This window comes from Nomascus leucogenys, chromosome X (assembly GCF_006542625.1).
Source record: "Nomascus leucogenys isolate Asia chromosome X, Asia_NLE_v1, whole genome shotgun sequence".
Classification (NCBI taxonomy): domain Eukaryota; kingdom Metazoa; phylum Chordata; class Mammalia; order Primates; family Hylobatidae; genus Nomascus; species Nomascus leucogenys.
Window position 1 is genome coordinate 44,315,398 of NC_044406.1, and position 13,249 is coordinate 44,328,646.

Below are 13,249 nucleotides of genomic sequence, written 5' to 3' on the forward strand. Positions count from 1 at the left end.
GCTCTGGCCGGCCCCGGCGATTGGTCACCGCCCGCCAGGGGACAGCCCTGGCCTCCTCTGATTGGCAAGCGCTGGCCACCTCCCCACACCCCGTCCGAACGTTCCCCTAATGGAGAAAAGGAGTAGCTATTGGCCAATCCGGCAGGGCCCGCTTTTTAGAAGCTTGATTTCCTTTGAAGATGAAAGACTAGCGGAAGCTCCGCCTCTTTCCCCAATGGGCGAGGGAACTCTGGGCGATTGGCTGGGAACTGTATCCACCCAAATGTCACCGATGTCTTCCTATCCAGGAAATGAGCAGACCCATCAATAAGAAATTTCTCAGCCTGGCCGAAAATGGTTGGCCCCACGAAGCCACGACAACTGGAGGCAAAGAGGGTTGCTCAACGCCCCGCCTCATTGGAAAACAAAATCCGATCTGGGACCTATATAACGTGGCGGAGGCGGAGCGATAATTGTCGCGCTCGCACCCACTGCAGCTGCGCACAGTCGCATTTCCGTCCCCGCCTCTGAGACCCTGCAGCACCATCTGTCATGGCGGCTGGGCTGTTTGGTTTGAGCGCTCGCCGTCTTTTGGCGACAGCGGCGACGCGAGGGCTCCCGGCCGCCCGCGTCCGCTGGGAATCTAGCTTCTCCAGGACTGTGGTAGCCCCATCCGCTGTGGCGGGAAAGCGGCCCCCGGAACCGACCACACAGTGGCAAGAGGACCAAGAACCCGAGGACGAAAACTTGTATGAGAAGGTGAGAGGCGGAGGGGTAGGGGGGGACGGAATCCCGAAGGGGTCAGTCCGAGATCGGCAGATGGGGCGCTGTAGAGGACGTTCTTAGGCAGTAGAGGACTGCGCGGCAGGCTAAAGCCTAGAAGACTTGGGAATTTTGCCTACCTTGTGTTCCTCCTTTGTCTCTCGGTATCTTCGTTCCAGGGCCAGAGGCAGGATTGGTTTTATTTTGCAGACAGAAATCACACCTCAAGTGGACAGAGCTCAAAACACGTTAGAAGCAGTATAGTACAACAACGATAATACTAAACACCGATATGGTACTTGCTCGTTGCCGTCTCCTTTTTTTTTTTATAGGGACGAGATCTCGCTATGTTGCCCAGGCTGGTCTCGAACTCCTGGCTCAAGCGATCCTCCCGCCTCGGCCTCCCAAGGTGCTGGGATTACAGGCATGAGCCACCGCTCCAGGCCCTGTCTGTGTTCTAAACACTTGACGTGCATTAGCTCATCTTATTCTCAAAACAAACCCCATTTCGAGGTGGGCTCTATTATTATACTCATCCTACAGATGAGGAAACTGAGGCACAGAGATGTTAAGTGGATTGCCCTAGCTCACATAACTGAATACATGGTGGAGGTGGAACTGGTATTTGAATTTAGGGCTACCAGGTCTGCTGTGCTGTATTAATAGCAGACGCTGTGAAATCAGGCAGCACTGACGGTTACCCACCCATGTGATCTTGGTAGCATAAACCCTTGGTGCCTCAGTTTCTTTGTCTGTAAGATGGGAACAGTAATAGGACACCTTCTAAAAAATAGGACACCTTCTAAAAAATAGGACATCCCACCTGCCTCATGTAATTAAATGAGTAAAAATGGTCAGAACAGCAGCTGGCACTTCGTAAGTATGTACTCAGCACTAGAATGTGTTTATTATTGCAGTATTTCACCTCACTGAGATGTTGTGAGGTGTTTCTACGTGAAAAGACTGGCACATAATAAGTACTTCATCAATACTAACCTCTGGTTAAGGGGCTTGGATATATAGGATGCTTGTTCATTCTGTAAATATGTATTGAGGGCCTGCTGTATGCCAGGCTCAGTTCAGGGCCCTGGGGATACAGCAGTGTGGAAATCAGACAAAGCCCATGCTCTCATAGAGCTTACATGATAGTGGGGAAGACAGAAAATAAACAGTAAAATATTAGAAAACAATAATACAAAGTAGTATAATAGATAATATAACGTGAGAATGTATGATATACAGAGAATGGGGAAGGTATGCTACTTAGGTAAACATAGGCTAGAAAGAGACACAGAAGGAAGAGAGGATGTGAAGACAAAGTTAAGCAAGATAAGTGGATAGAGAATGACTTGGGTGTAGGGGGCTATTTCATTAGGTTGAGCTATAAGAAATTGCCAGTATTCAACCATTTGTGACCTATAAAAATAGCAGTTTCCTATGCTTCAACTTTGAAAGACAAGGTAACTAGGGAGTGCCTCCTGAAGGAAGTGGTTATGAATCCAAAACCTTGAATGAGGAGACAGTTCCAGCCATGACTAGAGCTGGAAGAAAGGCTTTCCAGGCAGAGAGAGCAGCAAGTGCAGTGGCCCTGCAGTAGGAAGGAGCTTGACATATCCCAAGAATGGAAACAGAGGAATTTAGTGAGAGGGGCACATGGAGACCAAGTTATGCGGGGCCAGAATAAGGCTTTGTGGAGCAGCAGCAAGCCCTCATCGACCTCTATTTCTCCACAGAACCCAGACTGCCATGGTTATGACAAGGACCCCGTTTTGGACGTCTGGAACATGCGACTTATCTTCTTCTTTGGCGTCTCCATCATCCTAGTCCTTGGCAGCACCTTTGTGGCCTATCTGCCTGACTACAGGTGCATGGGGTGTCCAAGAGCGTGGGATGGGTAGGAGACAGAGGCAGGGATGGAGGTTGAAGGGGACTCTGCCAAGAGTCTTGTTCCTGCACCATTGGGAATGGGGAGCTGAGATGAGGGATTGGTATCAATTGAGGCTCCCTCATGTCTGCCCCTGCTATTTGCACTGCCAGGATGAAAGAGTGGTCCCGCCGCGAAGCTGAGAGGCTTGTGAAATACCGAGAGGCCAATGGCCTTCCCATCATGGAATCCAACTGCTTCGACCCCAGCAAGATCCAGCTGCCAGAGGATGAGTGACCAGTTGCTAAGTGGGGCTCAAGAAGCACCACCTTCCCCACCCCCTGCCTGCCATTCTGACCTCTTCTCAGAGTACCTAATTAAAGGGGTTAAAAGTCTGACTTGCCAGTGTTGATTGTGTTGTGAAGGGGATATGGGGTGGGGGTGTCAAAAACTTTAAAAGGGCCGCTGCAGCCTTCCCTGGGTGTTCTGGCTGTATATTGCTGTGTAGCAAACACCTTAAAACTTAGTGGCTTAACCCGTCTGGGAAGAAGTGAGGAGCGCCTCTGCCCGACCGCCCCGTCTGGGAGGTTCTACCACGGAAGCCAGAAGCAATGTGGGGGCTGGACGTGGCGGCTCATGCCTGTGGTCCCAGCACTCTGGGGTCCCGAGGCGGGTTGATCACTTCAGGCTAGGAGTTCGAGACCAGTCTGGCCAACATGGCAAAACATATGAAAAATACAACAGAAAAACCAACCAACCAACCCAGTGAAAACAAAACAGGTCTACCCTGGAGTCATGCTCTAATTTTTTCTATTTTCCTCCCTTTCTGATCCTTTATCCCACTTTCTTTTTCTTCCTCTTCCTTCTCCTTCTTCTTTGTCAAATAGAGGATTGAGTTATTATCACTGATCCATATAAAGTCCCTCTCTCATTTATTTTCTTTAATTCCCACTCCCCATTTCTATTCCCCGTCTTCCCATGTGCAACCTTCCTAATATGTTTGATACGCATCTTTTTGTTTGTATGTATTTTTAGGAAATGTTTATTGTTTTTGTGTGCAAAAAAATTAATAAAAAAAAAAAACAAAAAAACAAAAAAACTTAGTGGCTTAAAACCACAATTCAGTCTTCTCTTTCATGGCCCTGTGGGTTGACTGGGCTCAGTAAGGTGGCTCTTCTAGGGGTCTCAGGTAGTTGTAGTTAGATGGTAGCTGGGACTGGAGTCATCTAAAGAAGGCTCAACTGGGCTGGGTGTCTAAGATGGCTTCTTCACTCACATGTCTGGCACTTCAGTCCTCTTCCGTATGGCCTCTCTCCAGCAGAACAGCCTTGACTTTTTTTTTTTTTTTTTTTTTTTTTTTTGAGACGGAGCCTTGCTCTGTCACCCAGGCTAGAGTGCAGTGGCACGATCTCTGCTCACTGCAACCTCCGCCTCCTGGGTTCAAGCGATTCTCCTGCCTCAGCCTCCAGAGTAGCTGGGACTACAGGTGCCCGCCACCGTACCTAGCTAATTTTTGTATTTTTAGTAGAGGCAGGGTTTCACCATGTTGGCCAGGATGGTCTCGATCTCCTGACCTCGTGATCCGCCCGCCTCGGCCTCCCAAAGTGCTGGGATTAGAGGCATGAGCCACTGTGCCCGGCCTTTTTTTTTTTTTTTAAGAAGGAGTTTCACTCTTGTCACCCAGGCTGGAATGCAGTGGCACAATCTCGGCTCACTGCAACCTCCACCTCCCAGGTTCAAGCAATTCTCCTGCCTCAGCCTCCCGAGTAGCTGGGATTACAGGCGCCCGCCCCATGCCCAGCTAATTTTTCTATTTTTAGTAGAGATGGGGTTTCACCATGTTGGCCAGGCTGGTTTCGAACTCCTGACCTTAGGTCATCCATTTGCCTCGGTCTCCCAAAGTGCTGGGATTACAGGCATGAGCCACTGTGCCCAGCCTAACTTCAGCTTCTTAACATGATGGCTTGGGGCTGCTCTGGATGACAGCGTGGCACATGGGAAGAAATTGTTGGCAGCTATCTTTAGAGCCAGACCACCTCACTGGGACCTCCTACGTTTGAAGAGAAGCCAAGAAGACCAGGGATTAAGGTGGAGGGTGAGTGCAGGGCTTTCTGTTGCTAAGGGTGGGTGTTTTGTCTCCCCTCCCTGTCCTCTCTGCTTCTCTCTGGGCTTTGGGGTTTGCCCCTGTCCTGTGTGTTGGTGAGTCTGGATGCCTGTATTCCCTTCTGCCCCAAATCTGGATGACCTGTAACTCAAGATATGCATCTGTGTGTGTGTATGTGTGTGCACGTGTGTCTGTTTCTCTCCTCACCCCCTTTCCTCTCTGTCTTTCTGTGTCTCGAAATCAAGAAGTCTTTTCTCCCTTACTTTCTTCCTCTGTGGAAATAGGCTGTCTCCTTGCACCAGGGTTGCTGTCTCTCAGTCTGGCAGATGGAGTAGGAGATTTGTTCTGGCCCTGGCTAAGTTTGTTTCTTTCAAAAGCATCTCTGTTAAGTGTGGGCTTCCCTTCACCCTCCTGGCATTTCTTCCTTCCACAGCTCCCACATCCAAATCATCACCTCATATATTCATTGCTACCATCTCTGTGCTTGTCCCTGCCTGGGGCTTTGGAGGGTGTGGGAGCCTCCAGCCACTGGCTACAGGAAGAAAATCTGGCTTGCCGAATTCACCACTAGAGGCAATGCCCTACTTCTAGCTACCGGGTCTCAGGAGAGCCCAAATCCACTTACATGTGGCTGAGGCAGGAGCCATATCTGCATGAGCCTTCCTGCAAGTGAGGAAGACCCTGAGGACTTCCCCTGCCCCAGCGCTGCTTTGTGGGGCCAGTCTCCCAACTCGAGTGTACCCCAAAGCAGAGAGTACTAATGTGTAAAGGAAGCACTCTCTACCCTCCCCCCTGCAGTTAGTGGGACTATGGAAGTGAAAGGGGCATGTTACCCCAGCCACCAAGTACCTGGGTATATTGGAGCAATAGCCCCTATAATAAGCCTCAGCCTGGTGCCTAGAGAGCACATGCTCTCCACTCACCACCCACCAGGATGTAAATTCCAGAAGGGCAGGTATTCACATATGTTCTGTTCACTTAGAGCAGTGACTGGCATGGTATGTGCTTGATAAACATTTGGTATTGATACCTCCTGTGTAGGTGACATCCCATACCCATCCTTGCCTTCTGGCTTACCCCTCTGAGGATGAACACTTCTCATTCCCCTCTGCTCTGCCTCATCAAGCTCCAGGGCTCTCCAGAAGCCTCCATTCTGGTCAAACAAAAGGCTGCACTTAGACTTAATCCTAAAATCCAAGCCCTGGCCCCATTCTGACAATACTACCTTCCCCTCCCTCATCATGGCCCAGCCACACTGACTGATTCTTTATAAATCATTGAATTAAAATAGACATGCAGAAAAGTGCACAAAGCTCATTTGCTTTTTATAAATTGGGCACACCCATATGACCAGCACTCAGGTCAAGAAACATACTTTGAGAGGCAGAGGCAGACTGATGTCTTGAGCTTGGGAGTTTGAGACTAGCCTGGGCAACATGGTGAAACCTCGTCTCTACAAAAAATACAAAAATTAGCGAGGCATGATGGTGCCAGCTACTAAGGGCGCTGAGGTGGGAGGATCGCTTGAGCCTAGGAGGCAGAGGTTGCAGTGAGCCGAGATCACACCGTGCCACTGCACTCCAGCCTGGGCCACAGAGCGAGACCCTGTCTCAAAAACAAAAAGACAAACAAAAATCACAACATGGCAAACCCCAGAAGCTCCCTTCAGGTCTTCCCTCCTCCCCACCAAAGGTAGCCACTCTCCTGACTTCTAGCAATGTTAGGTTACTTTGGTCTGGTTTTGTGTCCAGTTTCTTTCATTCTGTATGTTTGTGAGACTGATCAACATCGTCACATACATGAGTAGTTTGTTCATCCTCATTGCTGTATTCTATTTCATTGTATGACCAGACCAGACTTTAGCCATTCTGACGTTGCTGAGCATTTGAGTTGTTTTATATTTGGGGCTATTAAGAATTTTTTTTTCTTTTGAGACAGAGTCTTGCTCTGTTGCTCAGGCTGGAGTGCAGTGGTGCGATCTTGGCTCACTGCAACCTCCACCTCCCTGGGTTCGAGTGATTCTCGTGCCTCAGCCTCCCGAGTAGCTGGAGTTATAGGCGTGAGCCACCAGACCCAGCTAATTTTTGTATTTTTAGTAGAGACAGGGTTTCACCAGGTTGGCCAAGCTGGTCTCGAACCCCTGACCTTAAGTGATTCACCTGCCTTGGCCTCCCAAAGTGCTGGGATTACAAGCATGAGCCACCACGCCTGGCTAAGAATAATTCTGTGAACATTTTTGTATACATCTTTTGATAGACATATATACTCATTTCTTGGGTATATAACCTAGGAATGGAATTGCTAAGTCATTGGGTAGACATGTGACCAATCAGTTTCAGTAAATCATGCCAATTTTCCAATCTACACTTTCCCAGAGGTGACTCCCCATCATTCGGCATTTCCCATCTTTTTCACTGCAGCCATTCTGGCGGATGACCGACCTTTTTTTTCTCTTTTCTTGAGACAGGGTCTCACTCTGTTGCCCAGGCTGGAATGCAGTGGCACGATCTCGGCTCGCTGCAACCTCCTTCTCCCAGGTTCAAACGATTCTCCTGCCTCAGCCTCCTGAGTAGCTGGAACTACAGGCACCCACCAGCACGCCCGGCTAATTTTGTTTGTATTTTTTTTAGTAGAGACAGGGTTTCACCATGTTGGCCAGGCTGGGGATGACTGACCTTTTAAGCACCACATTGGGATGAAGAGGGAGGGAGTGCCTACTGAGTGCCAAGCTCCAACAGTGTGCCAGGCACTGGCGGATATTAGGGTCCCTGCCCTTAGGAATTTCCCAGGATGAGGGCAGAGGCTGGTGTGAGTGATCAGAGACCTTAACACAATGTTTGCACCCTACTGTTCGACCCCAGGGACCTTTGAACTTTCATATTTTGGACGCAACTTTGTTCTGCCAACATAACGGATACCAGCCTCCTTTATCCTTCAATCTAATAGGACATTACCCAGAAAATAAAAACAGAACATCTTACCAGATTCACAGTGACTATTACCAATAAACATAAGCACCACAGAATAAACTGACAGCAGCCAAAACTGTGAACCTGAAACTGCGTTGAGGGAAAATTGATGGAAGTTTTCGATGTTCTCAACAAAATGTGGACCTGCAAATTTTGATCCTGAAATATTAGACTCAGTGGAAACTGTCCACAAATAAAGCTCAGAATGACAGGAGGTATTCATTCAACAAATATTTATTGAAGTGCCTACAGGGTCCTAGGCACTGTTCCTGTTGTTTTGTTTTGAGATAGGGTCTTGCTGTGTTGGTCAGGCTGGAGTGCAGTGGCGTGACTATGGCTCACTGCAGCCTGGACCCTGGACTGAAGCAATCCTCCTGCCCAGGCACTGTTACAGGCAAAGGGGATATAGCAGGGAACAAAAGATTTAAAAATGCCCGCCGTCATGAAGCCTGTATTCCAGCTGGGAGAGACAGAAAATAAACAGCACAATTTGTGTATTATATGTATGTAAGGAAGTGATAAGTATGGATTAAGTTAAAAATAAATCCAGGGGCTGGGTGTGGTGGCTCATGCCTGTAATCCCAGCACTTTGGTAGGCTGAGGTGGGCAGATCACTTGAGGCCAGGAGCCTGAGGCCAGCCTGGGCAACTGGGCTGGGCATGGTGTCACATGCCTGTAATTCCAGCTACTCAGAAGGCTGAGGTGGAGAATCGCTGGAGCCCGGGAGGCGAAGGTTGCAGTGAGCTGAGATCGGGCCACTGCACTCCAGCCTGGGTGACCGAGCAAGACCCTATCCCAAAAATAAATAAATAAATAAATCTGATAAGGGGGGTGTCAGGGAGTTGGGGGGAGGGGAGAACCTGAATTTAAATAGGGTAGTCAGCAAAGGTGATTACTTGAAGGAAAAAAATGTGAAAGAAGCCAGAGATGAACTACACAGATGCAAGAGCATTTCTGGCAGAAGGAACAATCAGTACCAAGTTCCAGAAGCAAGAATGTATGTGCCTGAGATGGTCAAGGAGCAGCCTGAGGCCAAGGAGCTATCTGAGGGAAACTGTTACTGCTTGAATTTGACACAGATAAGAGAATCAATGTATGGACTGAATCATCGTTGTAAAAATTAACCAGAAAATGATCACAATGAAAATAACTTCAGAGAAATGAAAACAGCCAAAATTGGTTTTGGGTTAACTGCACCACTGTATGGCATTGATCAAGGAATTAAATTGGCTCAGGAGAATTCACTCTGGTTCAAAGTTGCTCAGTAAAAATTCACCTGAGTTGAGTTGGTCTAATTCCAATTTTTTTTTTTTGAGACAGAGTCTTCCTCTGTCACCAGGCTGGAGTGCAGTGGCGCGATCTTGGCTCACTGCAATCTCTGCCTCCCAGGTTCAAGCGATTCTCCTGCCTCAATCTCCCGAGTAGCTGGGACTACAGGTGCGTGCCACCACATCCAGCTAATTTTTGTATTTTTAGTAGAGACAGTTTCACCATGTTGGCCAGGATGGTCTTGATCTCTTGACTTTGTGATCTGCCCACCTCAGCCTCCCAAAGTGTTGGGATTACAGGTGTAAGCCACCGCCCCGGCCTTTTTTTTTTTTTTTTTTTTTTTTGAGATGGAGTCTCGCTCTGTTGCCCAGGCTGGAGTACAGTGGCATGATCTTGGCTCACTGCAACCTCCACCTCCCGAGTTCAAGCGATTCTTGTGCCTCAGCTGCCAGAGTAGCTGGGACTACAGTTGTTCACTACCATGCCTGGCTAATTTTTTGTATTTTTAGTAGGGACAGGGTTTTACCATGTTGCCCAGGCTGGTCTCAAACTCCTGGGCTCAAGCGATCCACCTGCCTTGGCCTCCCAAAGTGCTGGGATTACAGGTGTGAGCCACCGCGACCAGCCTTAATTCCAATTAAATTAAATTAAATTAATTAATTTTTGAGACAGAGTCTCACTCTGTCGTCCCAGCTGGAGTACAGTGGTGCGATCTTTGCTTACTGCAACCTCTGCCTTCCGGGTCCAAGTAATTCTCGTGCTTCAGCCTCCCAAGTAGCTGGGACTACAGTTGAGCACCATCACGCCGGGCTAATTTTTGTAATTTTAGTAGAAACGGGGTTTCACCATGTTGGCCAGACTGGTCTAAAACTCCTGACCTCAAGTGATCCACCCGCCTCAGCCTCCCAAAGAGCTGGGATTACAGGCGTGAGCCACTGCACCTGGCCTGATTCCAATTTTAAATGTTAGTATTCGTAAGCAGAGCCAATACTTTAGAGGTCAAGTACATGTGAGTCAGAGGGGTGAATCCAGGGCCAGTTGAAGGCACAGGATCCAGGCAAAGCAGCTGGGAATCAACAACCATTACCTATACATAAGTGTGAAGAAGGATTCATTTGTTCATTCAATCATTTATTCATTCATCTCACAAATATTGATCAAGTGCCTACTATGTGACGGGGATACAGCAGTGAATAAAACAGGCAAAAATTCCTGCCCTCTTGGAGCTTCCTTCCAGTGTGGGGGACAGATAATAAATTTAAAGAACAATTAACAATTTGGAGTAATGATAATAGCTAAATAAGTAAAATACAGGCTGGGCACCATGGCTCATGCCTGTAATCCCAGAACTTTGGGAGGCTGAGGGGTGCAGACCCCTTGAGCTCAGGAGTTCAAGACCAGCCTGAGCAACATGGCGAGACCCCCATTTCTTTAAAAATACAAAAAATTAGCCAAGCATGGTGGCATGTGCCTGTGGTCCCAGCTACTCGGGAGGCTGAGGTGGGAGGATCGCAGAGGTCTAGGCTGCAGTGAGCCGAGATTGTGCCACTGCACTCCAGCCTGGGCGACACAGTGAGACCCTGCCTCAAAAAAAAAAAAAAAAAGTAAAATATATGATAGTGATATATGTTGAGGAGAAAAATGAAGCAGGGAAGAATATAGTATTTGTGTATATGTGTTTGTATGTGCGCGCATACCTGTAGTCCTAGCTACTGAGGCAGGAGGATCCCTTGAGCCCAGGATGTCAAGGCTGCAGTCAGCTATGATCCCTGCCACTGTATTCCACCCTGGGCAACAGAGAAAGACCCCCATCTCCAAAAAAAAAAAAAATTAAATTTAAAAATGACGTTTGATGAAGATCTGAGGGAAGTGTCTAATTGAAGAGAGAACTTTGAAAGAAGAGTAAAACTTTCAAGACAGTCTAACACAGGGGTTAGGGGAACATCCCCTGGAGCCATACTGCCTTGGTTCAAATCCCAGCTTCCTCCATACTAAATGTGTGACCTCATACTCCTATTTTCCCCCTCTGTAAACTGGGGCTAATGATATTAACTACCTCGTAAGGATATCGAGAGGATTAATCTGAGTGCTTACAATATTGTTTGACACAGATTAGCTGTTCATAAACACTGGCTGGCTGAATGAATTAATTTTCATATTAATACAGTAATCATGGAAGTTTTTAAATAAAAAAAACTTATTCAAAAATGAGATTGTGGGACAATGGTTTGGGGAATGTTCAAATTGTGGACCCCAAGACGGAGGGTGGTTTTGGAACCCTGGCAGTCACTACTTCGAAGTTTTGGCTCTGTTATTGAAGGTGGTGGGGCAGGATATGGTGGCTCATGCTTGTAATTCCAGCACTTTGATAGGCCAAGGCAGATAGATTGATTGAGCTCAGGAGTTCGAGACCAGCCTGGGCAACATGGCAAAACCTCGTCTCTGAAAATTTAAAAAATTACCCAGGTGGTAGCGCACACCTGTGGTTCCAGCTACTTGGGAAGCTGAGGTGGAAGGATTGCTTGGGCCCGGGAATTCGAGGCTGCAGTGAGCCGTGATTGTGCCACTGTACTCCAGCCTGGGCGACAGAGTGAGACTCTGTCTCAAAAAAAAAAAAAAAAAAGGTGGTATATATTTACTTATTTATTTAGCTATTATCATTACCCCAAATTATTATTTGTTCTTTTAAAAAAAGTTGTTTTTTGGTCATGCGTGCTGGCTCACACCTGTAATCCTAGTACTTTGGGAGGGCAAGGCGGGTGGATCACCTGAGATCGGGAGTTCAAGACCAGCCTGACCAACGTGGAGAAACACTGTCTCTACTAAAAATAGAAAAAATTAGCCAGGCGTGGTGGCACATGCCTGTAATGCTAGCTACTTGGGAGGCTGAGGCAGGAGAATTGCTTGAATCCAGGAGGTGGAGGTTGTAGTGAGCTGAGATCGTGCCATTGCACTCCAGCCTGGGCAACAAGAACAAAACTCTAAACAAGACTAATCCATAGTCTTGTTATGTTCCCCAGGCTGGTCTGGAACTCCTGGGCTCAAGGAGTCCCCCTGCCTTGGCCTCCCAAAGTGCTGGGATTACAGGTGAGAGCCACTGTGCCCAGCCAGTCTTGTCTTTTTATTTTCTTTCCAACTCCTTCACCTCCTTCAAGTCGTTGGTAAACATCAACTTCTCAAAGTGGACTTTCCTTATTTAAAATTCCAATCCCCTTTTATTACTCACTCTCCAAATGTTTTCCTTGCATATCACACACAAACTGCATTAGGCATGGTGTTCTTTTAGTTATGGTCATGGTACTGGGAAATTTTTTATTTTTTTTATTTTTGAGACAGGGTCTTGATCTGTCACCCAGGCTGGAGGGTAGTGGCACAATCTCAGCTCACTGCAACCTCTGCTTATGGGGTTCAAGTGATTCTCATGTCTCAGCCTCCCAAGCAGCTGGGATTACAGGTGTGTGCCATGACACCTAGCTGATTTTTGTATTTTTAGTAGAAACCAGGTTTCACCATGCTGGTCAGGCTGGTCTGGAACTCCTGACCTCAAGTGATCCGCCCACCTCGGCCTCCCAAAATGCCAGGATTACAGGTGTGAGCCACCGCACCCGGCCGCAGTCTACTTTTTTTTTTTTTTGAGATGGAGTCTCACTCTGTTGCCCAGGCTGGAGTGCAGTGGCGCAATCTCGGCTCACTGCAAGCTCTGCCTCCTGGGTTCACACCATTCTCCTGCCTCAGCCTCCTGAGTAGCTGGGACTACAGGCGCCCGCCACCACGCCTGGCTAATTTCTTTTTGTATTTTTAGTAGAGACGGGGTTTCACCGTGTTAGCCAGATGGTCTCGATCTCCTGACCTCGTGATCCGCCCTCCTCAGCCTCCCAAAGTGATGGGATTACAGGTGTGAGCCACCGTGCCCAGCCCCCAGTCTACTTTTTAGGTGTAAAGGTGTCAGGCAGATCGCGACTCCTAGGCATCCTGCAAAGTAGGCTGGTCACCTTAGGGGCGACCTTTACCAGCTCAAAAATTCGTCTCACATTAGCAGTGAGGATTCGGGTGTCGCCCCAAATAACAATTGTTATTTTCCTTACTCATAAGTTTAAGACATGGTACTGGGAATTTTAAAAAATAAATTAGGTTATTTTAGTGAGAGAGAAAGAGCGAGAGAGAGAGAGAAGAGGAGGAGGAAGAAAGGAAGGAAAGAAACCATTATATTCTTTTTTTTTTAAATCATTATATTCTAAATGAAGTAACTCAGGAATGGAAAAGCAAACATCGTATGTTCTCACTTTTTTGTTTTGTTTTGTT

At 47.6% G+C, this 13,249-nt stretch overlaps 1 protein-coding gene and 1 non-coding gene across 2 annotated transcripts; one reads left to right on the forward strand and one right to left on the reverse strand.

Annotated features, from left to right (window-relative positions):
- Positions 1-3,003, forward strand: NDUFB11 (NADH:ubiquinone oxidoreductase subunit B11). Its single transcript, XM_012498843.2, has 3 exons — positions 1-738; positions 2,475-2,605; positions 2,779-3,003. Exons 1-3 carry the CDS (start codon positions 532-534, stop codon positions 2,900-2,902), a joined length of 462 nt encoding a protein of 153 aa, XP_012354297.1. The 5' UTR covers positions 1-531; the 3' UTR covers positions 2,903-3,003.
- Positions 3,004-12,893: 9,890 nt separating this feature from the next.
- On the reverse strand, positions 12,894-13,049 carry LOC115833504. Its single transcript, XR_004028921.1, has one exon. It is a non-coding gene; the product is annotated as a U12 minor spliceosomal RNA (small nuclear RNA).
- Between the last annotated feature and the right edge of the window lie 200 nt (positions 13,050-13,249).

Excerpts from the sequence above, each read along its gene's own strand:
- NDUFB11 (XM_012498843.2), top strand. The coding sequence starts at position 532 with ATGGCGGCTGGGCTGTTTGGTTTGAGCGCTCGCCGTCTTTTGGCGACA. Across the intron at positions 739-2,474 it reads ACGAAAACTTGTATGAGAAG|AACCCAGACTGCCATGGTTA; the intron begins GTGAGAGGCGGA and ends ATTTCTCCACAG. Across the intron at positions 2,606-2,778 it reads GCCTATCTGCCTGACTACAG|GATGAAAGAGTGGTCCCGCC; the intron begins GTGCATGGGGTG and ends TTGCACTGCCAG.